General features: G+C 41.0%; 1 protein-coding gene across 1 annotated transcript; it reads left to right on the top strand.

Annotated features, from left to right (window-relative positions):
• The first annotated feature begins 552 nt into the window (after nucleotides 1-552).
• adisspb (adipose secreted signaling protein b) lies at nucleotides 553-24,312 on the top strand. Its single transcript, XM_079184488.1, has 6 exons — nucleotides 553-744; nucleotides 3,767-3,870; nucleotides 11,975-12,114; nucleotides 17,887-18,025; nucleotides 19,666-19,791; nucleotides 22,241-24,312. Exons 2-6 carry the CDS (start codon nucleotides 3,852-3,854, stop codon nucleotides 22,339-22,341), a joined length of 525 nt encoding a protein of 174 aa, XP_079040614.1. The 5' UTR covers nucleotides 553-744; nucleotides 3,767-3,851; the 3' UTR covers nucleotides 22,342-24,312.
• The last annotated feature ends 935 nt before the right edge of the window (nucleotides 24,313-25,247 follow it).

The raw sequence follows: 25,247 nt of genomic DNA, 5'->3' as shown, positions 1-25,247 counted from the left end.
TTTGAATAAAGTGTGGCCTCGTAGCTTGGACTAAAGTGCTCAGGGTTTAAATTAAAATATTGATGACCAACCTGGGTGTCAAGACCCCCACAGTGGGTCCCAAGATGAATCTGCATGGGGTCACATAAGGACTAAACGGATTGGCCACATTTTAGGAAACAACTGGTTTAAATTCGTGTAATAGAAAGAGCAATTCATTTTAATTTCACTCGTCTTATGCAGATCACCATGCCTGGGGTCCAGACCTTTCTTTCTGGACAATTGTGTCTGATATCAAGCAACAAAGCACCAGTAGATGGCGCCAGTCAACTACAATAGATCACTGCTGGTTACAGATGGAGAGATGGGCTGCATTGCAATAGCGTTGATCTTTGCTTCTCAGCAAAACAGAGTAGACAGTAGAGAGGATTGGTGCAGTTGTATCGGTTGTCTTTATATATATATATATATATTTTTTTTTCCTCTTCTAAATCAGTGAAAACCCGGGTTGTAAGCTGTAAGTAAGCAGCACACGAGGAGCCACGACCAATCCACGTGATCAAATGCGGAAATTGACAATCGAGAAAGTGCAGCGGAGAAAAGACGCACGAGGAAAGAGGGCAGGTCGTGTTGTTGTGAGCTGCTGGTGGATCGAGCTGCACTTCCCTCGGACCCAACAACACGTCTACAGGCAGACTCACGAAGATCTCGGTTGTCTGTACAGTTAGATGTGCGCGTGTCGCCTCTACAGTGAATTAAAGTAAGGTAAGCGTGAAAACAAACCAAAAAGACATCTGACAGTTTGTGTAAACGCGACAACTTTTTAGGGGAATTGTCATCACCGAGCATGGACAGGACTCACCTGTTGGGACAGCTAACGTGTATATGTTTATGTTCCTGCGGCAGCAGTTAATGAAATATTTGTGTCTGGCTGCTGCAGCCTACCAGCTGCACAGTGCGTTTAGATGTGTGCCAAACACTGTTCTTGCTATATAGACTGTGTAGACTGATCAGAACCAGAACCAGAATCAGCTTTATTGGCCATGTATGCCTACGCATACAAGGAATATGACTCCGGTTTTCTTGTTTCTCTCATAGAATATACAAATAAACAAGAAAAAAAATTCAAAATAAGTAAAAACAAGGACATTAGAGACAACAAAGTAGAACAGAGGTAAGCATAAACATTGAACTACTATGTACAATATAAATATATATCCTAAAGTACATGCACTATATGCTGCTGTAATCCTGTAAATGTCCCTGCTGCAGGACTAATAAAGGATTATCTTATTTTATCTTAAAGAACAACAATAACAATGGATTTGAGTTTAGGTAACGTTCCTGTTAATTTGACCAAAGTAACTCCTAATATAACGCTATTTTTATGTTTCAGTCACAGTCTTGTTGTGTTATGATGTGTTCATCTGAGCTGCGTTAGTGATTTAAAGGTACATTTTTAAAAATGAAATTCATTTCAACTTTATTTTTTCATAATACATGCACAATTAAGAGTGAACAAAGTAGAATGCGTTGCAAATAGGTTAAATTGATGCAAATGAAAGACATTAGTTGGCTACAAGGAGGCACCATTGCTACTGAATACAGAAATATGTTGAGGGCAACAGTCCAGTGAGTCAGAGTCCACAGCTTATTGAGTGGGAAGATATAGAATGAGAGCTACCGTATACAGGGTTAACAGTGTGGTCAGCTAACATTCATTTTAAGTCTATACAATGCCAGAAAACAGAGACCGAGTTAAACTATCCAAACAGTCCAAACTCAGAGATATTTAATTTCCCATCTTAAAAGATGAAGACAATAAGCAAAGATTTACATTTGAGATGCTGGAGCCAATTTTTTGAGAATTTATTTTGACATATTTTCTTAAAAAAATGACTAATATGATGAATTGACTGATAATGTTTTCAGATTCATTTTCTGTTGAGGTAAAGAGCTACAGGGTTAACATGTTACCTTTTATAGTGAATGTTATGTTTGCTGTCACTCCAACATGTGCCTGTTTCCCACGGAGAAGATCGAATCACTTTCCCAAATAACAAAATCCCATGCAGGAGATCGGGTACCTGTTGCTGCTCTCTGTGGCGTCTGAAATTTTAGTTTGTCTACTGTGGGACCGAGCTGAGGGAGAGCTGTCAGAGGCAAAGCCTGGTTGTGCTTCAGGATTTAGATATGGTGGTCAGTGCTCACACCCTTTTGAAGATTAGTGTAGAAGGAACCAGTCTGCAATGCGAATGAACAACTCGGCAGCACTGCAGGGGGAGCTTGGAGAAAATGATCAATGTAAAGGATAATTCAGATTTATTACAACCTTGGTTATGTTTTTGTTAGTGTGGCCATCATTTCTATGGATTATGATACCTTTGTACCCACCAGAGTACTGCAGAGCTCTGGGAACACCTTGACATTGTAACAGCAACGTCAGAAGAGTTGATTCCTTCCAATCAGACATACTGGTGTCACCCTGCTGCTCCCAAAGGTACATTAATGTCTCACCAGTGGTTTTCTAATCATAGCGACCCATTTAGGCACCCAAAACAGGCACTGATATATTTCCTAATGTTAAAAGTGGATCGTTCGACTTATTCTTAGTGGATGTGACATTTTTCTCCTTCACTCCCGTGGAAAGCAACATCTCTGGATCCTGGCTAGCTCTGCATCTCCATCCCCAGCCTCATTACATTAAAAGTAGGAAGTGCAAACCGCAACTGATTCATCCCGGTCTCGCAGATGTGAGCGGTTCCTGTTAGAAAAGGTGTAAACGGAACAATTAAACGGTCATACCAAAAGGAATTACAGATTTCTAAGAACAAGTTCAGACTTGGCATTGTTGGTATTTTAAAAAAAAAGACCATTTCGAAGGCTGTTGTCAGATAAGCAGCATCATATTTTGTACGTGTCCAGATTGAATTACGATTGCCTTGACCAAGACTACAAAAAAAAATAAAATGTATGTCACATGACTGCATACATGAGCCTCATCTGTCAAGCTATCGGTGCTGGGATCAGGTAGCTTGGCATTAAGTGTGAGATAAAATAAATCTTCAGTTGCTGGCTGCTCTGGTTCTGATTCTAAAAACAACACTCAAAAGCCCCCACAGTACAGATACTGTATATTAACAGCCACCCAGCAGCAACCAGCACAGCTGTGTGGGGAAGCCAGGATAAAATACTGTTATTTGTGTTCATGTAAAGCTTTCACCTGTTATATGATATTATGTAAAGTCACAGCTTTGGAGAATATTGTCAGACTGAACACGGGTTGGTTGTTGTTGTGTAACATCCGTAATGCCTGAAAAGCTGCTCTCTTGACTATTATTGTGGCTGTAGATTACTTATATTTCCTGCTTTTATCATGATATTTATACAAAGCACCTCCCAGAGATGTGATGAACATTTTCCGTCTGTGCGACGCCTACAGCAGCCTCAGCCCCTATAGGTAATCCTCTCAAACTGTTTTATTTTAATTGAAGTCTCTGCTTGTGGTACTCCTGGATTGACTAGCACAGCTGTGCTCTCAGCTGAAATACAGGCTAACCTGGAGTCATGCATCTAGAAAGAGAAACACCCCGAGGAAGCTTAGTGTGGCCGAGCCGTCATGTCCCGGTTTCATTTACGCTCTCCTGCTCAACCTTTACCGTCCTCCTTATCTTCCAGTGCTCTTTTGTAGATCTAATCATTGCCCGTTTCTTTCTGTCTCCCGCTCTCTTCCTATTGCTAAATGCTTCTCACTCGTTGTCTCCTCCATCCTAACTGGTTTTTGCAGGGTTGTTCTGAGGTCAGACCGCTGAGATGACAACGCTGTGACAGTGTGTGTCCAAGTGTGTCGGTACCGGACCAATTCCTGTGACATGGCCGCTGCAAAGAAGAGTGAGTTTTTATTATTGCCTTCATTGCCTGTTGTAATTGCTGTTATGTACACCAACGTTTCACGTTTTAAGGCACTTCTCCCGAGTCTTTCAGTAGCACAAAGTGTTTTTCTACATCTTTGGGAAGCTGTGGAAAGCATTTTAAATGGTACGGACAACCGTTAGTTGATGTATGAAATGTAGGCAGCCCAGGCTAACCCACTGTCTCAGGATCAGGTTTCATGTTTCTGTTGTTTAAATCAATCAGGAAATCACATATAGCTCAAAGCGACATTGAAGTGTACTGTATGCAACTTCCTGTTTACATAAGCTCTTTTACTATCATGATGCTTGTAGCTGTATCCTATAATCTGCTGTAGGCGAATTACACTGCTGGTAATCTTTCCTCTGCATTGAACATTTCTTAGAAGGGCTGGCAATTTAAACAACAACAAAAAACAGGATGACAGAATTAATATATTGTGATCGAGATACTGATATTGACCGTTTCACCTGTAGGACATCCCGGGGGCATTGTGTGAAGGATAATCAATTGGATTTAAATTCACAATCAATTTGCTCTTGCGGCTGGGTTTCTGGGGAAAAGGGTGTGTTGATATACCGGCGAGTCTGTGTCAGCAGCTTGGCGACAGATTTTTTGAGAAGGCCAGCAATTTTTATTTCCTCAAGTAGTCAGTTACAAACACTGAAAGAGAACAAGACCTGGTAAAGAGCTGCAAATGACTCATCGCGTTTTTAATTACCGCTGTGAATATGCTTCGTCTCCTCCCCAGTGGAGTATGGGTATTTGTTGTCTTCGAGCACCACTCTGCAGGCCTTTGTTCTCTTTGAGAAGGTCACTGAATGAATGGCGATGCAAAGTGAGCCTCTCCATTGACTTCCTGTAGGTATTTTTCATGCGTCTGGGGTGGACTGAAATGTCACAAAGGAAGAGTGTTGGTTGTTTTCGGGGAGAGGTAGGAAAGTGTTGCCACCTTTGGGAAGATAAATGTGCTTTTACAAGTAAGAGCTCTGGTGCTTTTATTGTGTAGTCTTGGTCTTGTTTCCTTATGACACTTTAACAATAGGCAAGGGTCTCTGAAGAACCTTTCTTTAAAAATTCAGACTTTATTGACACTAATGTGGTTAGTTAGTAAAGCTAGTTTTCTTAGCTTTTTTAAATCCTCTCCGAAGTAGATTTGTTGAAAGTGAAGCAAGCAAGTGAAGCGAATGACTCAAGTGAAGACGGCACATACAGATTTCTCTTCTCGTCTTTTATCTTCTATCTCTTATCATTCCAATACACAAACATTTTCACCACAACATGACCATCTGGAAAGAAGCTAAGTAGTGAATATGATATATTAATATTAATATTATAAATGTTGCATCTTGCAAAGAAAAAGTCACAGAGATGCCGATTCCCACTGGACTAATATTATCACAAGATATGTGTTTCGCAAAATATGGTAGGAAGTTTGCGGAGGATTTTTTACTTGCGAAATTAAGCACATGGCAGATTAGCACGCTATTAGCATCACAGAAGACCTCCCCAATTATTTCAAATCACTGGAGGTCCCTTGGTTACACTCGTCCCGGGCAAATATGGCTAAAGACGTTTGATGAATTTAACACTGTCTCCTTAAACTCTCTTTATAATCACGTGTCTTGTATGTTAATATATTCGGCTATACTGTACGGGTGTCGTCACTGACGTATATTTGTGTTTCTTTTGAAAAATACTGGCAAAGAAATCACAGGCTCTGTGGAAGCAGTGACAAAGAGAAGAGATGCAGACAAAGATGGATTTGTTCGATCTAACTGTGAGGCTGGCAAGCAGTGTACTTAAAACGTAATTTCATTTGTCTTCTCGAGTCCCAGGTGTGTTTATTTATTAATGTTTTCAGCAGATGGAGACGCTTGAGATTCACAGTGGGAGGAGAGATGACTCAAGGTTATGAAAACAGGAAGGAAGCTTGGCCATGGTGCTGTTTGGGAACAACATGACAGAGCTGATCAACTGCAGGCGATGGTGTTTTTAGGGAGGAGCGAACAAGTTCAGCCTGCAAACAATGCAGTGATTGAAACTAAATGTGGTGCGTTTTTTTGCCACTTTTCCTGTACAAACATGCAGATTTTGGGTTTTATTTGGAGTGTACTGACATCTTGGTAAAAGAGAAAGAGCTCGGGGAAGAGGGCCGATCGGCCCGCAGAGCGCTGTACTATCCAGCAGAGCAGAGGCAGATACACTGACAGAGAGATTAGTGGAAGGAAGTGGATGGAGATTAATCTGAAATAAGCCAGTTCAGTGGGGTCTCATGCACGTACACGTGTGCATGTTTATTTGTGTGTGCACATGCATCTGTCTGATTATGGGTCTGCTGCTACTACGGAGAGGGTAAGTGAAGATGTGTGTGTGTGTCTGAGATTATCCGACCCTTCTATGAAGCAACAGATCTACGTATTGTGATGATGAGCCTGACACAGAGGCTTGGCCCAGAGCTCTACTGCTGCTTTGAGGCTGCTTTTTTTTGCAAGTACATTATTGCGAAGGTAAAAAGAGCTGAAGGAGTAAACATTAAAGTGCCCGTGACAGATATGTTTTCCCAGTGCAAACAACGTTGCCGCCAGCTGCCTCACAAATTAATAACCATCGTGGTGACAATAGAGAGGGCCCAGACTGAGGCAGGTGATGCTGCACACATTACACAGCGGTATGAACACTGTGCAGTTAAATGACTTGTTGCCCATTTTAGGGAATCTATCGCGATATGGGTCCACATCTCGATAACGATATACGCCACGATATAGCACGTTTCTGGTAATTCAATAAATAGATAGTCTATATGAAATACCCACTGCTTTTGGTTACAGCTGTTTAAAATATATACTTGACAAATGAAAAGTAATCAGTATTTACTCATTTAATTAAGAACTTTAGTGCAACATTACAATAAAATGATAGAGAAACAAATACACATTTCCAGCTACACTGACTGTTTACATGCATGCAGAGTAATCTGAGAATCAGATCAAGACAATACAATAATATAAAGTGTGATGTAAAAACAAAATATTTCAGATTTCAGCAGCTGTGTTAGGAAACAGCTGGTTCTTTGATTATAAAGGTACACGCTTGTGTGCATAAAAATGCTAGTACTGATGTTACACAATTCACAATCAGCGGCTCCTTCTTCGCACCAATAATAATAAAAAAGACACAATAAGCTATTATAAAGGGAATATCCATAAACCGGGGTCGTTATATTCTGATGCAGCGGTAACATGGTCAAGCATTTGCATTCGACACAAAGTTAACAACTAAAACGGACATTGGAAGTAGCATTAGAATTAGAGAATTATTATTTGAGAATTAGCATAAGTCAGCAGACCAGCCATGCTGTTGGTGGGTGTAGCTGCAGAAAATGTCCGACTAATGTATGTTTTGAGGCATGTATGCTTTGTCTGTATATACACTTCACATGTTAGCAGAGCTAAATTGTGAGTATTACATTAATGCCACTGATGTGTTTGCCTCAGTAGTTTATATTTCTTGAACGGATTCTCACTTTGGAGCGGAAGTTCAGTTGGACTCATTACAAATGAAAGGGTATAATGTACCTTTCCTCAACTCTAACTGCTCCAGTATGAAAGCCCACCATTATTAAGCGTAATATGTGAAAGTAATTACAGTAATGGAGCCCCTTTTGTATGCACTTCTAGGGTTCATACTAAAAGCCTCTTATTGCAGGAGCGGTGACCTTAAATAACAGGTCTCATCATGATGTGATGATGAACTTACAGCTTAAGTCTTTGTCTCTTGATTCAGTCATCAGTAATATATACATATTACATTACTTACATATGCATAGGGAATAATTCAATTTTCCGCGTCTCATACATACTTAACTTTGAGCTGTTGGAAAGATTGTCCAGCATTAGATTTAAAAAAAGAATTTTACGATAGAAATTGAGCTCAGAAAATAGTGAAAATCAGCAGTTTGAAAACCCCAAAGATAAAAAATGTACAATGATATAAACGTCATGTATGCATTTGGGGAAAACCTCAGTCTTTAAACGGTCCCAAGTTGATAAAATGTTGCAATGTTCTCATTTGTTAAATACTTAACCCCAAACACTATAATACTACATTTCTGTTTTATATACGGTCTAATAAATCCTAAATAAAAAATATTTATAAAATGGTGGAAATCTTAAATTGGAAAAGAGCCATTATAATAATCTTTAACTTGAATATATGAATAGAAGGCATATTGTCATAAAGAAAACTCATTTTCAGATATTAACTTACCCTGAATCTTGTTCACCTTTATCTGGATTCGGGAGACTCCAGTGATATTACACTTGTATATCTTCAATCACAACTACCACCACGGGATATTGTTAATATTGCAAGGTGTTGTGCAGACGGCCCTATCTTTTGTTGATGCAGCTTTACATATTAAACAACATTTTAATATACCCCCCCCCCCCACACACACACACACGCACACGCACACGCACACGCACACGCACACACGCGCACACACACACCATTCTGCACATATGGAACATTATGTAACTCCTGAACTCATTATTGTGACCCAGATTGCTGATAGCAAGGATTTCTAATCTCCAATATGAGTCTTTATAAAAGTTTAATGGCCCGTGCTTCATGTAACACAAAGACATTATTCAGCATATGAATTCAATGTAAAGGCATTGGTGCAATTATACACAGTAGAGTACTTAAGTGGCTCTTCAGTATTAACAAAAATACATTTGAAACTTTCAAGCATTGCGGTATGATCAACTATAATATATATATATATATATATATATATATATATATATATATATATAATATGAACAGTTTTGCATCTCGTCATACAGGAGATCTTCTTAGCGCAGTAAGGCAGGATTGTTCCAGCGATGTGTAATTAAATGAAAGCTTTGTGTGCTGTTTTTTTGGGGAATAAGAAATTCATTATGTTGCCTTCGGTTTAATCTTCAGGATTAATGTTGCATTATTATCAGGCTCTGTTATCTTAATAATTAATACAGATGGCACAGATTTGACCTTGACTTGTTTTGGCTTTGCAGAGAAAGTCAAATTATCCTCTTTTGACAAAAATCGTGCGTTTGACTTAAAGGAGTAATTGTGGTTCAGGTATGAAAAGGAGAGGCTTTTATTGGAAAAAATAATAAATCTACCCAAATGTCAGGTTGGCAATAATAATAATAATAAAAAAGAAATGGTTTCAAAACTGTATATGAGTAAATAAGTAACAATCAATTAATAGTTGATGTGTAAAAAATGTAAAAGCTCTTAAGTCAGTGTACGTTTCTGTAAATGTAACATAGCAATAACTTCCGTTTTAGTGCATCATAATAACTGGATAAGCCGTGCTTTAATCCAGTCATCTCTCTGTTTTTAAATGAGAAAAACGTCAATGAAAACCTTCTGCTGTGCTCCAGCCTTGTTTTGAAGGCAGTGTTGAATAAAACAAAAACTCCCCCGTTTGTTCGTTTTAACACCCTGTGAGTGGTGCATTTTTATTTTTAGGTACAAGCTGCACAAGTCTATTCTCTGTTGATAAGAGTTGGCAATCAGCAATATTGGCGACAAAACAAAGCTCAGGCAGGGCGGCCATATTGCTGATTGGAGCACCTTTGAAGTTCTTGAATAAATCAAGAATAATTGGAGGGATGGCTAAAAGAAACATGGTGTTTGAAAGCGGGGTTTCAAACAAAGCGAAATGATTTCCGTCCATACTACCGTGGCTGATCACATGACTATTCACATATACACTGGGCATGTGGGTGCCGGTTTAAACAGGATCTAGATTTATTACTTAGTTACAGAAAATACATCAGATCATACTTAATATCTTCCTCTATATCCTCAAACTGACAAACTTTGTGGGAAAAAAAAGTTGTATTTTTCAAACTTAGTTACAAGGCTTAAGGTCTTGCTCTATCTCTCTCTCTCACACACATCAAATTTACTTTAGAAATAACACTTTTAAATCAAAGTTTTACTAGATTATGGGTTCAAGCTATTTGGTAAACACACGTAAACTCACTCGTTTCCTCTCGGTTCCGTTGTTTGTCTGTTCTCACACTTCCAATAACAGCTTGCTTACTCTGCATGTCGGCAGTAGTAGCATTATAAAAATGCAGAATTTAACTGCACAACAGCTGCTAGTGTTGACAGCAACACCAGCAACGCCTGTAATCCGTTATCTACGTTGAGTTAACAGAACATTAGCGTAGTGACTGCTAAGACCCGATCAAGTAGCGAACGCGAGTGTCTACGTCATCGTATTCAAAGGTATCTGCTTCTGCCGTCCACAATACAATGCAACCCCGGGGTTTCAAACAAACACGGCATCGGAAGCGTTTTCAAACGCCTCCATTTTTGGGGGTTTTAAAACTTCCGAGTAGTGTGGACGCGAGGTGTGTAAATGTAGCAAAAGATATGCATTTTAAAACGTAAACGTAGTTGTGTGGATGTAGCCTTAGGAGACATGTGATTCTAGCTCTATAGCTCTATAACACTCCTCAACAAGAAAACAAGTTCATCTTTGCTTTTATAGTTCTTATGACAGAGGCGCTGTTGAATTTAGTTTTTGTTATTTTGGGTTTATGGCTTTTATGACTCTCCTGGTTTTATAACACCTTTTGTTTTTATATCTCTCGGAGCATGTGTAATATTATACAAATCTTTTTTCCACTGTTGGTGTACCACTGCACTGTGTTGTTTTAAGCTGTGTGCTGCACTTTTTCCAAAGTAAAAGTTCCCCTTGTGGACAATAAAGTGTATCCTATTTTATTTATTCAGTAATCTCAGAGTCAAATCTGCACACACAGACATTTTTTAAGAGTTTCTTTGGGAAATGGTATTCAAGTTTAAGTGATGGATGAGTCACAAAAAAGGACAACAACCATGCAAATGATATGTTAATGTAGCAAATGATATATATCGCCTGATGTTTTACTCTCGTCTGGGAAATGTATGCTTTATAATCGGACCCAGGACCCTTTGAGATTTGAAATTGTTTGTTGTCAAAGAGAATTATTGTTTCTGGGAGGAGGAGGTTTATTTGGAGAAACACTTTTCCATTCTCTCACACTGGGAGAGAATTCCTGGGCAGGAGAACAATAAATATCAGCGTGTGTCAGTGTCATCGGAGAGCACTGGAACCTAAAGGGAAATAATATGTTTAGCTTGTAAGCCTAAACTTCTTCAGCTCCTTTTATTTAAACACTGGGGATCCTGTGGAGACCGGCACAGAGGACTCTGTAGTGTCATTTCATTGAAAAGGGAAGATTGATGGCACATTGTATTTGCTAGCAAGTCCACCAAAGCAAATGATTGATGTAAAAGGCATCTTTATCTAGTTTATCTCAAAGGTTCAAACTGTGTTAAAGCTGCCAGGGGCCTCCAGCCGCAAACAACAACAACAACTTTGAAGCAGTTGGGGTCAATGAGGATGGAGTTCATTAGATCTGCAGGGGATGACATGATTGGTCAATTGTTTAAAATAAAAGCCAATATTACCAGAACAGGACTGTATATTGGTCCCTCACACCTGTGATACTAAGAATCTGATCTGCTGAAGTAAGACCCAAGAGAAAGCAATGCATGGAAAGTATCACTTTAATAAGACTAGCTGCAGCCAGAAGTGCAATATTTCTTTAATTTTTTACTCCAAATCCTCTACTCTCTCGCAGACTGTCAACATCCAGTTCTCTTTATTCGTTTCCCCTCTTCGGATTTTAGTTTTTAACTCCTTCAACTGTTCCGTGGCCTTCTGATCTCTCTTTTCCCTTCCCCTGACCTTCAGTCCTGCATCACTAAACGATGGACTGTATGTGTGTGTGTGTATAGATAAGTGCTTGTGTGTGTTTTTCAGGCCATCGCAGCTACCTGAGCTTTTAGGCTACCATAGCAGGTTTGAGTGATTGCCTCTGCAAAGTGCTGTACACTACACTCTGTAATGTCACTGGAAGGAGTCGACTGGGGCGGTGTAACGCGTCCTTTCTCCTTTTTTTTAAAAAGGATCCCGTGTGAGTGTATTTGTTCATGTCCGACCTTCAGCGGTTTCTTCCCTCTCACTCAGGTTGCGCGAAGGCGGGAGGCGTGCGCTTCTCGGAGGAGCCCCCCGCTGCCGGACCCCCGTCACATGTTCACTTCGACGAGAAGCTGCACGACTCCATAGTCATGGTGACTCCCGAGGATGACGGCAACTTCATGGTGAAGGTGTGTTTTGACCTTGACAGTTGATAGCGAGTGAGATCTCTTCAAATGTTTTGATTTGATTGAGTTTCTTAATTGAGTTTCAATTTTTCTCAGATTCCAGGTTTAAACCTAGTCTTTGTCCTGGTTTTTACTAAAAGTAAAGCCAGAAATGTGTGCTGTGCTTGTATAAATGCAGCAAATGTTGCAATCTCATGATGATCTGGCATGAATCAATTTAGTTTCCAGGAATCTGCACTAAAATACTGGAAATGTTTATCGGTATTAGATAATTATCCCTTTTAACCGAGCTCCGTTATCTGCTGGCACCATCACTTGCTCCCTTGGATCTAAAAGTGTTCTGGAGTCGTCGTCTGCCCGCCCAGCCTCCAGACATTATTCAGTCCCCATCTGCTTCATGGACACCATGTACGACAGATCACTTAATCCAAGTCCAAGTTGATGTTGCTGCCAGATAATATCTTTGTGGATCAGATTCACAATAATAAGATGCCATTATAACACCTCACACGCTGTATAACATGGAAGCAAACGGAAGCAGGTATGGTGACGACTGGGAGTCAACAGCTGAAGGGTTATAGAAGGTTGTGTATCAATGTAAAGGGAAAGCCAGGCCGAACCAGTAAGCTACAGCACTAAAGATGTAAACGGATTTCTTACCATCGCTCATTCAAAGTCATTATTAAGTTTTCCTTGAAAAAGAAAAACATCATAAAGCCCAATGGCCCTGAAAGTGTTATACTTGTCACGATTAAGGGCTCGACTTCCCTCGGTGGCACGTCTCTCAAGTGGTGAGTATAATATTAGAATGTAACTGTTTGATCTAGTGTGCCCTCAGTTTCTGCGAGCATCGATGGGCTTTATCTGTGAAACTTCCAGGAGAAGATTAAAGCCTTTTTCTCATCACCGTTAATCTTCTCTGTCGGCTATAAAGGCACAGAGCAATGATATCGGACTCCTCATCCGTTCTCCGCTGTCAGCTCTTAAACCCTGGGGGAGCTCCGCTCAGGAGCCAAGCAACGACAACAGAAGGTGCCCAAGGGCTCCAGAAAACTGCAGGAGCCAGTGGAAAACTTTACTTCAGATCAGTCACTATTCACTTGTTTCAGCTGCGCAGACTTCATTAACATTAAAGCAGCTGATGATTGGGATGCTAACGAAGCGTTAAAAAGATGAAACATGTTCCTTCTAACTGCTCAATTAAAACATACAGCAGCTCATTTATTTCTTGGAGGTTGCTGGGGGGGGGGGGGGGGGGGGGGTGTTACAGCTCTTTAATCCTACATTGTCCTAGTAGCAGTTCCTCGTGGCTTTTTCTCTGTTGCTGTGAGGACACATTCACCATTGCACCATTATTAGTAGTGAAGATATTTGGGAGAAACACGAGGGATACGTTGCAGCAAAGATCCTTGGCTGGTTTAAAACACAGGACACGAAACTGGGAATCGCCAAAGTCATTGTTGAGATATTTCAGACTTCAGAACCTCCATTAGGTTGACATTTGTGTTTTTGAGCGAAATGTCTTATTGACTAGTGAATGAATTACCAGGAAATTGAGCACAGATGCTCCTTCCCTCCCTCAGGTTGAAATGTAATAACTGATGTGCTGTGCTGATGTTAGCGATTAGCTCAAATCACTGCTGAGGCTCACGGAGCTGCTCGCGTGACTGCAATGATTTTAGATGTTTGATGAGGACACTAAAGTGTCAAATATTAAGATGAATAGCAGCTCCAACAATTCAAAAGCTCAGATTTAAAGGTTTGAGAAAAGACAGCGGACCGACCACATGATTTATCTTAACAAGTTTATGGATTTGTTTTTCTTTGAGTGGCCGGCATCTCAAGTAGCTCACATTTACTGCAGGCAGATAATGTCCTATAATTGACTTGAGTGTTCTTTGTTCTCCTTTTTTTTTAAATCTCTTTTTACTGTCACTGAATAAACCTCACTTGTGTTGATAAATTCAACCCCTCAGACATTACTTTCCAGCATTTTATATTTCTTTCTTTCTTCTTAAACTTTGGATCACTTATCTGCCTTAACAGACACCCAAAAACATTCAGAAAGCGTTCAGGTTAGCCTTCTTCTTCTTCTATTTCTCAGTTCTACCAGAATCCCAAAAGGAAAGTTCTGCACACGCTCGCTGTAGCTAATCCTTCCCGAGCTTTGAAACTAATTCACTGCCAAATCACTTTTGCCTAAAAGCTGCGTGTGCGCGTGTCGATGGACTACAAACTTGGCTGTGACCTTCGCAGCGCTGCCCGCTTGTGTGAGTGTGTTTCTCAAAGCTCTCTAAGTGTGTCGGAGAGTGGGCACAGAGTACTGTCAGCCCGGCGTCATGGCTCATGGTGGAGCTGATGGGGGGGGGGGGGGTGTTGCTATGGAAATGTTCGGGGGAGTTGTACAGACCAAAGAGGTGCAGTGTGTGGGTTTTGAGTGTGGCATGCATACAACAGCTGTAAGAACACAAGTTTCGGTGTCGGTGATTGGAATTTGACAAAGTCTGCACGTCGCTGCAGGCCGGGTCTCGTGGAAACGACACAGTCTGCGTCGATGTTCCTGTGCTCTCGTTTCTGATCCAGGCGGCGAAGCAGGAGATGGAAATGAGCAGCTGTCAGTGCTGCGGAAGTGTTGCTGCACAGACCAATTCAAATGATGTGTGTGGGACTCAGGACTGCCATGTTTAGGAAGTTGCAGATTGTGTTCACAAGCTTCTTTTTTCCTTATAAAAGCAGCATATCAACGCAGACGAGCACAGCTACAGATGGCTTTTTCTTCTTTTTTCTCCTTCCCTCACATCCATTTTTCCCACCCATAGTCCACGCTGCATGCACAAAGATGAGGTTACTATATGGCAACATACACATTGAGTGGGTAGGGGGGCTGTAACCTTTTTGAAGGAGGTTATAATAGGATCCCAATTTGAATGAAGCCCCTCATGAAATATTTGAGCATCAAGACTGAGGCAGATTTCCTAGGACGACAAAAGCAATTGCATGCTTTTTGCTTTTTGTTTCTCAGGGAGATGTCATTGTTTATTCACCTTTTTTTTCTGTAGGTTTACATGCACATTACCTTCCATCATATTGCTGAGTAACCAGATTACAGTGAGGGTTACTGACTGCTGAGGACGTGTGGCTGCCTTCAGGAAACACTGAGGAGGGACATTGATCCTGGTGCTTAGCTCAGCTTGAAACAAAAAAGAATCAATATTATGATGTTGACAATTACTGTGTATAATGTGAAAGGTGAAGCTCGTGGTGACGAACCCACGGGGAACTGTCACGTGACTCAGCGGTGACTCCAAATGTAATGATCATTTTTGCTTCATATCCTCTGGATGTTTGCTAACAGGTTCCCGACAACAAGTTAATCAAGTCAGTGTTTGTGTATAGTTTGTTCCACTGGAAAGATGCCGCGTGTGCATAATGAGAGCACTGACAGAAACCAGACGGAAACGTTTACATACCACAGTAAATCTGCAAGTTGTTCAGTAACTCCGGTGTTTAATCTTATATTCTAGTGTTACCAGCTGGTAAACGGAGGATTGTCAGGGTTTTTCCTCCCATTTTACATGCAAGGATCTACAGTTTCTAGCAACTACAGACTGTTTGCATGTTCACTGACTGGCTCGTCTTGGTGAACTTGACATATCAGTTCATAAAATGTGTGGTATTTCCCCTCAAGTTGAGTAAAGAATTGCTCCCATTGTTCTGGATGAAAGACGAGTTGTTTGTGTCTCTGGTGAAGTCCAGAGACACAGTGTTGCACACGGCACATCTTTGGAAATGACATGTTGCCGTCATCGCTCAGCAGTGCCCTCGTAAACTAGACTTTAACCTGCTTACTAAACTCAAACGTTTCGTGTTGGTTCTCGCGTCTTTGAAGCAGCTTCCCTATTTGGGCCGAAGAAATCTGCAGCATGAAATTCCACATTGAGTGAATTATTCAGAGGCAGGTCGCAGTGTCTGGACATGCGTGGGACCGCGCTCACAGAATGGTTATTGTTTTTCTCGGCGGTGTTTTCCCTCTCTCGCGTCTCACGTCACGCTGTTTGCAGCCTCTGCTCGGCTGCTTTAGCCAGAGGTCGTGCGGGGTCTGAAGCTGCAGTTTGCTGCTCTAGCTGGAGCGGCGTTGGGCTTATCTGTCCTTGCATGCACTTCCCTGCGGTCTCCTCCTCTCACTCGCTGTGTCTTTATTTTTTTTTATCCTGACTCCTCTGTGGGGCTTTCTTCACTCCTCTCTGTGAAGTTTCCCCTCATGAATTTTTCTCTTTGCTAAATGTTAGGCAGCTACTTCTACATCACGTCCCTCTCTCTCTCTCTCTCTCTCTCTCTACCTGTCTGTTGCTCTTGCTCTCACTTCCTTCTCGCCTCCTTTTACATTTTGCATGTGGATGGTAGGAATTGACAAGGTGTGAATTGTGCTCCATGCAGCAGCAACAGGAGACTACACCGAGTGTTACGTCGTCATTTGAAACCTGATTTTCATTTCTTTGTACTTTGATTTATTTTATTTCTATTCGTGTATTGTGTAGGCGCTGGGACTTACAGTATGTAAAATGTCAGGAAATAGCAAAAGATGCCTGTCACTAGTTCTCAGATCCAAAGGAAAGTCTTCCCATTGCTTGTTTTGTCCGATCAGCAGTCTCAAAACCCCGAGGATATTCAAAGTTCACTGATATAAATCAGAAAAAACAGCACTTGAGCAAATGAAACAAGATGATGTTTGGTGTTTTTTTGCTTATTAAATGACTGAAACATTTAATGAATTGTTACATTTTCTGTTGATCAACTAATCAGTTAAAGAACAAACCATTTTGTGGCTTCAAATCCCTTCAAATTGAATAGTTTTTAGGGTACTTTCTGTACTCTGAACCTTCAACGAACGATTATTATCTTTTATTGTCGATTAATCCGTCTGTTTTTTTCAATGACGCTTTAAATGACTTGTTTCGTCAGATCAACAGTCAGAAACCTTAAGATATGCAGTTTGTAAAACAGAGAAGACAGAAAGCAGAAGATTCTCAGATTGGAGAAGCTGAAATCATAGTATGAGGAGTATCTTGAACAATGACTTGAACGATTAATCGATTGTCAAAATAGTTCAACAGATTAATCTTCTGCCGATCGACTAATCATTGCAGCTCTAACTCTTGCTATGCTTAAGATCAACAAACGTTTGAGATACTCCACAAGACCGATGCCTCTGGAAATCCAATGTGACACCTCCACTGGCCCTACTTTGGCTCCATAAATCATAAAATCCATGCCAACTTTGAATCAGACCTCACGGGGATCCGTGCTGGGTCTCTCTGCTTCAGCCTCCAAACTGCTGTAGACGGTGGAACCATGAATAAGATTAAGATCTTGAATTACTGACGAACCTATTCACGTGGGATTAGTATTAGTGGAAGTATTTAGAGTTGATTGAAATCCAGGTGGTCAGGCTACTTTGGCCGAGGTGGGGGGGGGGGATTAAGACCACCAAAGCAATAGCTAATGATTTAGAGGACTCCCTCGAGGAAATCTCAACACAACAGCGTATCAGCTATCCATGTTCCTCATAGAAACTAATCCTGTGTTTATTGAGCTGTAATAGACTTAGACTATGCACTGTGTGGTCAACCAAAGCCTGTTGCCCTCTCTGTAAATCCCTCTCCCTATGTTATAGGCAGATTAGGCAAAAGTTTGTGGCAGAGAGAGAGACTAAATCTTAACTTATCTCTCTCCCTTTGAACAAATATCTCTCTCTCTCTCTCTCTCTCGCTGCAGGTTGGCTTCCTGAAGACACAGCACCGCTATGAAATAGTCTTCACCTTGCCCGAGGTCCCAGCTCTGGGGAAGGACGTGTGTCCGGCACCAGTACCCAGTCCACACCTCCGGATCACCGACATCACGCCGGCACCAGAGGGTGAGGTCATGAGAGGATCAGGAATACTGCGGGACTAATCAAGGATTATCTTATCTTATCTTAATAACATACCATGAATAAACACAGCAGAGTGTGCATCTTAAAGAAGCTCTTTGAAATAGGAAGAACACTTGCGATAATGTCAGGGGTATTGCCCAATTAGCACTGGTTACACAAAATATCATGATTAACAGTTTCATCACAATATTTATCGAGCTACCCTGAAGAACCACCCTTAAGTTGGTAGAGTTTGTTCTAGTTGAAGTGGTTTCTGTTTCTGTATATTGCAGCTTTGTTGAACTCTGCACAGTAGCGAGAGCTAAACCGAACAGGGAGCCAAGTGTGCTGGCCTCTCTGACCCAGTTTGTGGCTTTATGTATGAACACTGCTAATGAAGGCCGGTGCTTCGCTGATTTTGATCAACTCGGAGCTTCTGCCATCCGAACGTTTGCAGTCTGGAGTGCAAATGAAGTCACAGAAGCCAGCGTTGAACCGTCAAAATTACCATAATAATCTGCACTGGTTAGATAAGGCCGTTTGTCAACGCCATTACTTTTTAATATAGCCGGACTGATACTGTTTTTTTTAAGGCTGATATAACATTTCTGTCACATTAACATGCATTATGGGAACAGGATCCCTCTAATTGCTTCCATTTTTTTCAGAATTGTGACTAAAATATCAACTGAATTAGATATTTTAAAGTTAAAACTCAACCCTTGACAGCGCTCTCTGGTGTTCAAACTGTGTAACGGTGACATCGTTTCTAAATTACCTCTCACCTAGTTAAGGATTTCTGTACTGCAACTTTTAATCAGCTATCAGCTAGAATAAGTTTACTTGATATTGGGCTCACATAGTGCCTTATCACAATAATGGTCCCTGAAGCGACATACCGTGCAACATTCATTTAGAGTGGAGGATACAGAGACAAGTTTAGTGTGTGTCTGATTTTGTTTGCAGGCAGACCTGATGTGAAATACTTTGCAAGTATTGTTACAGGCTGGGTGGAGGACCAGATGGCTGAGGATTACAGGAACGGACAGTTGAGACGGCGTTAGCTCAGCAATCCGTCTCTGTGGAATCATGAAAACAAAACACTTTTTTGCATTTGTCTTGAATTCCTGTCCCTCGTCGTGCTGTCAGAGGGGGGTAGCCTCGAAAAACAGCTATAAAACAGCAAACTTGAGTGTGTGTGTGTCTTAGCTGGACCCCCGCTCCCCCCCCCCTTCACCACTAAACCTGCTAATTTGGACCAACGGTGATCTTCTAATGTTTCTGGGAGTCGTGCCACTAAATGCCTGTAACTGAAGCAGGTTACTGACCTTTACTTCCAGCTTTCTATCACACCCTTTATATTACACTCTGTGTCTGGAGCTGTGTATGTGTGTCAGCTGATGTTAACAGCAGCAGGTGTGAGTTTGTCTGTGTGTGTGTTTTAATATATTCGTGACTGTTGACTCATCAGTTGGCTGTGTTAATACATTTTTCCATCACTGTGTTCTCTTGACCACGTGATTGTCAGTCTGGTTCATATTCAAAACATCGCCTCACGCAGAGAGACAAATACAGAGTGTGCTATGTGTGTATAATGAAATCCATACAATCCCTCTTCTTCTTCTCTCTCTTTATGTCTCCAGGAGGTCTGAAGGTGACATGTGAGTACATGGCCCAGCAGGAGGGAGTTCTGTGTGAGGAGGTGCTGCTGCTGAGCGAGACCAACGAGGACGTCTGTGTTAAAGTCAAAGTTCAAGCCAGAGTCATGGGTGAGGCTACTTTACTTTATTATAAGTGATAACAATCTTTGCAAAGCACCGTAACTGATTCCTTTTTTTTAACAGGTGGGGAACTGAGTGTTTCCATCCACCTGTTTTTATGCACAATTTCAATTTGCGCATGAAAACCTGAGTGGAAACACCATCCATTAAAATAGTAGTTTAAGTCAACATTGCACTTCCCATTGTGTCTTTGGAGTAAACCTGCAACTAACAATTATTTTCACAATCAGTTAATCTGACAAATATTGTGAAAAATCACAGTTGAGTGATGTTGAGCAGAGAATGAAGTCGCTCTTCCTCTGTGTGTGTGTGTGTGTGTGTGTGTGTGTGTGTGTGTGTGTGTGTGTGTGTGTGTGTGTGTGTGTGTGTGTGTGTGTGTGTGTGTGTGTGTGTGTGTGTGTGTGTGTGTGTGTGTGTGTGTGTGTGTGTGTGTGTGGTTATCTAAGCTTCTCCTTGCTTTGTTGACATAATTGGGCCGGCTGTGAGTGTGCGTGTCTGCCGCTCTGCACTGCTCTCATATGGCGGTTGCACTGTTAGCGCCGTTAGCTGTGAGTGTAGCCGTCGACATGTTGAGAGCCATTGACAGGCAATCGAAACGCTCTCATTGTCTGATCTTGTAAGTGAGAAAATGAAAGTTGAACTTGAACCTCTTTTCTTTTTACTTGTGTGCTACTGCCTCCTGCTGGTGACTCTACTCTGGGTCTGAGTCACTTTGACTGCACTTGTCACTAAATCACAAATGAACCCCTAACAGCCCTTAAAAATAGAAAGCTAAATTTAGTTTACATACGTAGAATAAAACACATACGTTTTTTAAATCTGTAGAATAAAAATTGTGCCGATGATCCTTTCAGTGCAGCGAGGGGAATTTAAAATCCTTCGTGCTTTATAAAGCGTCAAAGCTACGCTATAGTTCTGGTCTCTGCTGTCATCCAGCTGTGTGAGGCAGAAAAGAGACTGTAATGAATTTGCGTTTTCTCCTCTTAAATCTGTGTCAGTGAGACTGAAATAGACGCTGGCTATCACGTCGGCAGATGGAGAATTAGGTAAAGAGGGCATACGTGTGTTTCCATTAGTGCCGGAGTAAATATAGTAGAGCTAGTGTGTGTGTGTGTGTGTGTGTGTGGATGCAGATGTGTGCTAGAGGATGAATGGTGGTTGTGTTGGTGGCGAGTGTTTTTATTTTCACTCACAAAGCGTGGCCTGAACATCTGTCCAGATGTCTGTGTGTAATTGAGGCCTGGATGGCGACCAGATGAAAGGATTAAGCTCGGCCTCTGCTGCTACTCTGAGCTGCACCGCTGCGTTTAGACCGGAGGCTGAATATGTCTCGTATAACATGTTGGTGCTGCAGGTACGTCAGCCTCCAGTCTGCTGTGATCACATCACTTCCTGGATGTCAGGCTCACTGTTGTGGTATCCAAGGAGCAGTGAAGAAATCAAGAAATTGTATTTTTCTTAATCCGTTAAAGAAATCAGGATACTGCAAGACCCTGAGGTGAAGGATTAAGTTTTGTGAGTTCAACACTTTGAACTGTTCAATCACAAAGGGTTCAAAGGTGGACGCTTCCAGTTCGGAGGGGGGTTGAGGGGAAAAGGACCAGTTGTTTCTCCTAAGCTGTGTACACAATGCATTGATTATATTCTTGCAGTTTGTGACGTGTCTTTGTAGCCTTTTCATTTGAAATGAAGTGGCTGTTCAACCAATCCAACCAGAACCAATTCAGATGGGATGTGTGGTCGTAACCATCGCCTTGTCCCCACAAATGCTTTTTATACAAAGAAAACTCACAGTTGTCCTTTTTAAGGAACACGTGAACATGTGTTACACTGTAAAATAAAATTCAAGGAACTTTAGGTTTATCCAAAACCAGCCACCAAAACTGTACATGCACCCGATGATGTTTTTTTCACACAAGCTGGAAAAACAAACACTTAAGGCATTGATTGGATAACAAATAGTCAAGTTAGCATCTTTGTAACACCATCCAGAAGTATAAACTCCTGACCTTTTTGACAGCATTGTGTGTCTTGCTGATGCCAGTTTAGTGTACAAAGTGATCAATGATCTGGCTCCTCCCCCAATAAAAGAGTTCAGATAATGTGAGGACAACTAGGACGATACAGCACAGATCTATTGAGTTTAGCGGATATACCTTTTTTCTAAAAGCAACAAACGTTTGGAGCTCAGTGCAAAGTTATATCAGAAAGTGCTGCAGCCTGACTGATTCCAAATGCAAGATGAAATCACGGCTTAAATCAACTAAATCATGTACCGTCTTGCATGAATGCAAACACTTGACGTGTCTTCATGTTGTGCTCCCTTAAAGTTGCTGATGTTGTTATCCTAAATTGACTATGTGCTGTCTTGTAATTGTTTTTTTCACCACAGTGTTAACAGACTTTATTTCTGTCTCCGTCTCTGCCACCTCTCTAGACCGTCACCAAGGCACCCCCATGCTGCTGGAGGGAGTCCGCTGCATCGGGGTGGAGTTGGAGTACGACTCTGAACAGAGCGACTGGCAGGGATTCGACTGAAGCCTGAGCTCAGTGCACAGACGCACAAAACGCACGCACACTTGCCATCATAGAAGCGCACACACACCAAAATTAACACCAAATAGAAAAAGAAAAAGAGAGAACACACCAATGATTTAGTGCCACGTGATGTACACACGGCGTTTCAAGCGCCCCCGGTGTTCAGTGTTGGACCTCAGAGGAAATGACCGGAGAACATTTACATACAAGAACATTCCTCCGCTGCAACTTTCACATCATCGACAGCATCTGAACAGTTTGTCTATTTCCTCCCGGTCTTCTTTTTGTCACCATGATGTACTCTGTTGGTAATCTGTGTTTTCCTCACTGAACCTCTAGAGGGCAGCAGCACTCTTTGAATCCCTTTTCTCCGCCTCTTGCGCTCCAGTTCACTCTTTTCCTGAAGTGCAAACTGAATCCCACATGAATTTATAGGCGAGGGAGTAAACAAGGGCTCTTTTATTCATTAAGTAGCTTAAAGACGACCGATAGGAATGAATACATATCTGCACATTTCAAGGAAAAAGAGTTTAACTGCTTAGCAATGCTGTGGCTGTAATGTCTCTGTTTTACCATAAGGGGGCACTGCAGACCAGTGCCAGTGTCTGTAAAACTCCTCTAGACTGAAGGCTGCTGCAGTGTGGTCACATTTCTCCATTTAAGGGGAAAATCCAACAAGGGCAGACTTGCACTGTATCACTGGATCTCCCTGCATGATTATGAAACATTTGTGTAAAAATGGTGCATCTAGAAAGAAGCACTTTGTCTGTTATTATGAGGATCTGACACTACAAATCTGATGTTTAGTGTCTTATGTTTTAGATCTCTGCTCCCAAACTTCTTTGTTGTTGAGCTGCAAATATTTTGACATGTTGTTATGTTTTGCCTCTTTCCATAGAATTAAAGAAGTGTACGACCAACCAAGCCGCTGTTAGGGATGTTAAACCGTTATAGTCGATTCATTTGTGTTAAGCTACAAAGAAATGAATCTGCTGCGTTTCCGATCATCAATTAGTGATTTATTCTTCAAGCGAAGATGAGAAATGTTCTCTGGTTCCAGCTTTGCAAATGTCAAATCTTAATTCAAATAACAAATGTCTGGGTTTTGGGCTGTTAATCCGACAAAACAAGACATTCTAATGCGTCACCTTGAACATGTGTCTGTATTCTCTATTGGACAGACCAAACTATTAATCAACTAATCAAGAAAACAATCATTTAAGTATTTTGGTGGCTTTTTACTTTTAATAAAAGCAGCTGCAGCATGGTGTTTCTTTTGTTTGAATTCATGAAGCCTTTCAGAACACACATGCGATGCTAAGTGCCTTTCATTTTACCGTCCTGCTTCTCATTTAACTCCGAAAAACCCGGTGTTGTTTTACCATCTCCTGCGCATCCCGCCACACACCGTCCCCACCAGACTAACACATGGACCGGCTGTTTGTTTGTTGTCTCTCCGGGGTTAGATCTTCCACCGGCATGCCTCTAACGGGTGTATCTGCACTCTCCGTCCCATCGCTCTCGTCACGAGTGCAGATCAGAGTTGAAAGGCTCGATCACTTGTAAAGGAATTAAAACTGCCAGACGGCTCTGATTCATTTACATGTGTGCCACGGTCTGGCTGCAAGATCATGACATTTCCTCTGTGTGGATCAACGTTTTGTTTGATTGTTTTTTTTATTCCTTATGCCCCATTGAATACATCGGCCTTAACGGAAAGGATTCTGTGTGTAATTTCCCTATATATTCAACCACAAGCTGTCGGTGTCGTACAGATTAAATGGATTTATTTATTGGATTTATAAATGGATTTATTTGATGTTTGCTTGCGAGTAATAGGTCAAAGTGTGCTTTGTTTTTTCTTAGTGTAAAACTGAAACGCTCTATAGTTAACTGTTTGAAGAATGTAGCAGTTTGTTTGTTGATATCTGTCTTCTGTGTGTGTGTGTGTGTGAATTGTATTTTTGAATGTCCAAAATGAATAAAAATGTGTGTATGTTTGAGTTTTGTTGCCTCTTGCGTCTTCTGTCAGTTCATAGCAGGAACACTTGGTGGCGGTCTACGCCGCTACACGAAATATATTTCCATGTGAGATTCAAATAATAATAAAATATCAACATTTCAGATTGATGTGAAAGTCTTCTTAGAATTTGGGTTTATTTCAAGATAACTGGTCAACATGCAGCAGAACACAGCAGGAAGTCTGTTCTGTCTAAAGAGCAAAAAACTAACTGATCCTTTTAACTGTTTGGAAACACTCTGTGCTGCACCGTGACCGTCAACTTTCAAAAGAGACCGAAATCCGCACAGCTGTGAGAAAACACCTGTTTTTGGTATCCGACATAGTTTTAGGACTCTACAACTCTTGTTGTCACTGTACTGAAGGCAGCTAAATGACTGTGATGATGTGACGTACTGAAGGTACAAAATATGGAACTTTTTACTTGTGTTTCTTTTTTCATATTTATAAGTTAGAAATGTCATTGAAAATTAAAAAAAAAAAGATTATTTGGTTAGCTAATGAAAAGTAAGAGAGACTGAAATCTATCTGTGCACATGTTTTATTTTAATATCTAGATTTATTTCCAGTGATCTCACTCCAGTGAGGATTCCTTTGTTGCTTTTTACTTTTAGAGACTGATTTGCATAGAAAACATCAATGTTGTTTTTACATTTTTTTAAACTTTCTTAGTGATTAACCCTTTAAGTCCAAAACCATTTGCTTCAAACATGGATGTATTGCATATTTTATATTTTACGGATAACAAGGGTTGATTGAAAATTAGAGATGTGTGTCAGAATAATTGCATTAGAAATGTATGAGCTGAGAACATTTCAGTTACAAAATGCATTTTTTATTAGAATTCACAACGTTTCCACGATGATACGGAAATCAGTGAGATTTT

The sequence above is a fragment of the Pholis gunnellus genome (genome assembly GCF_910591455.1).
Source record: "Pholis gunnellus genome assembly, chromosome: 23".
In the NCBI taxonomy this organism is placed as follows: domain Eukaryota; kingdom Metazoa; phylum Chordata; class Actinopteri; order Perciformes; family Pholidae; genus Pholis; species Pholis gunnellus.
Note: the sequence above shows the minus strand (reverse complement) of the source record. Positions and strands in the feature narration are given on the sequence as shown.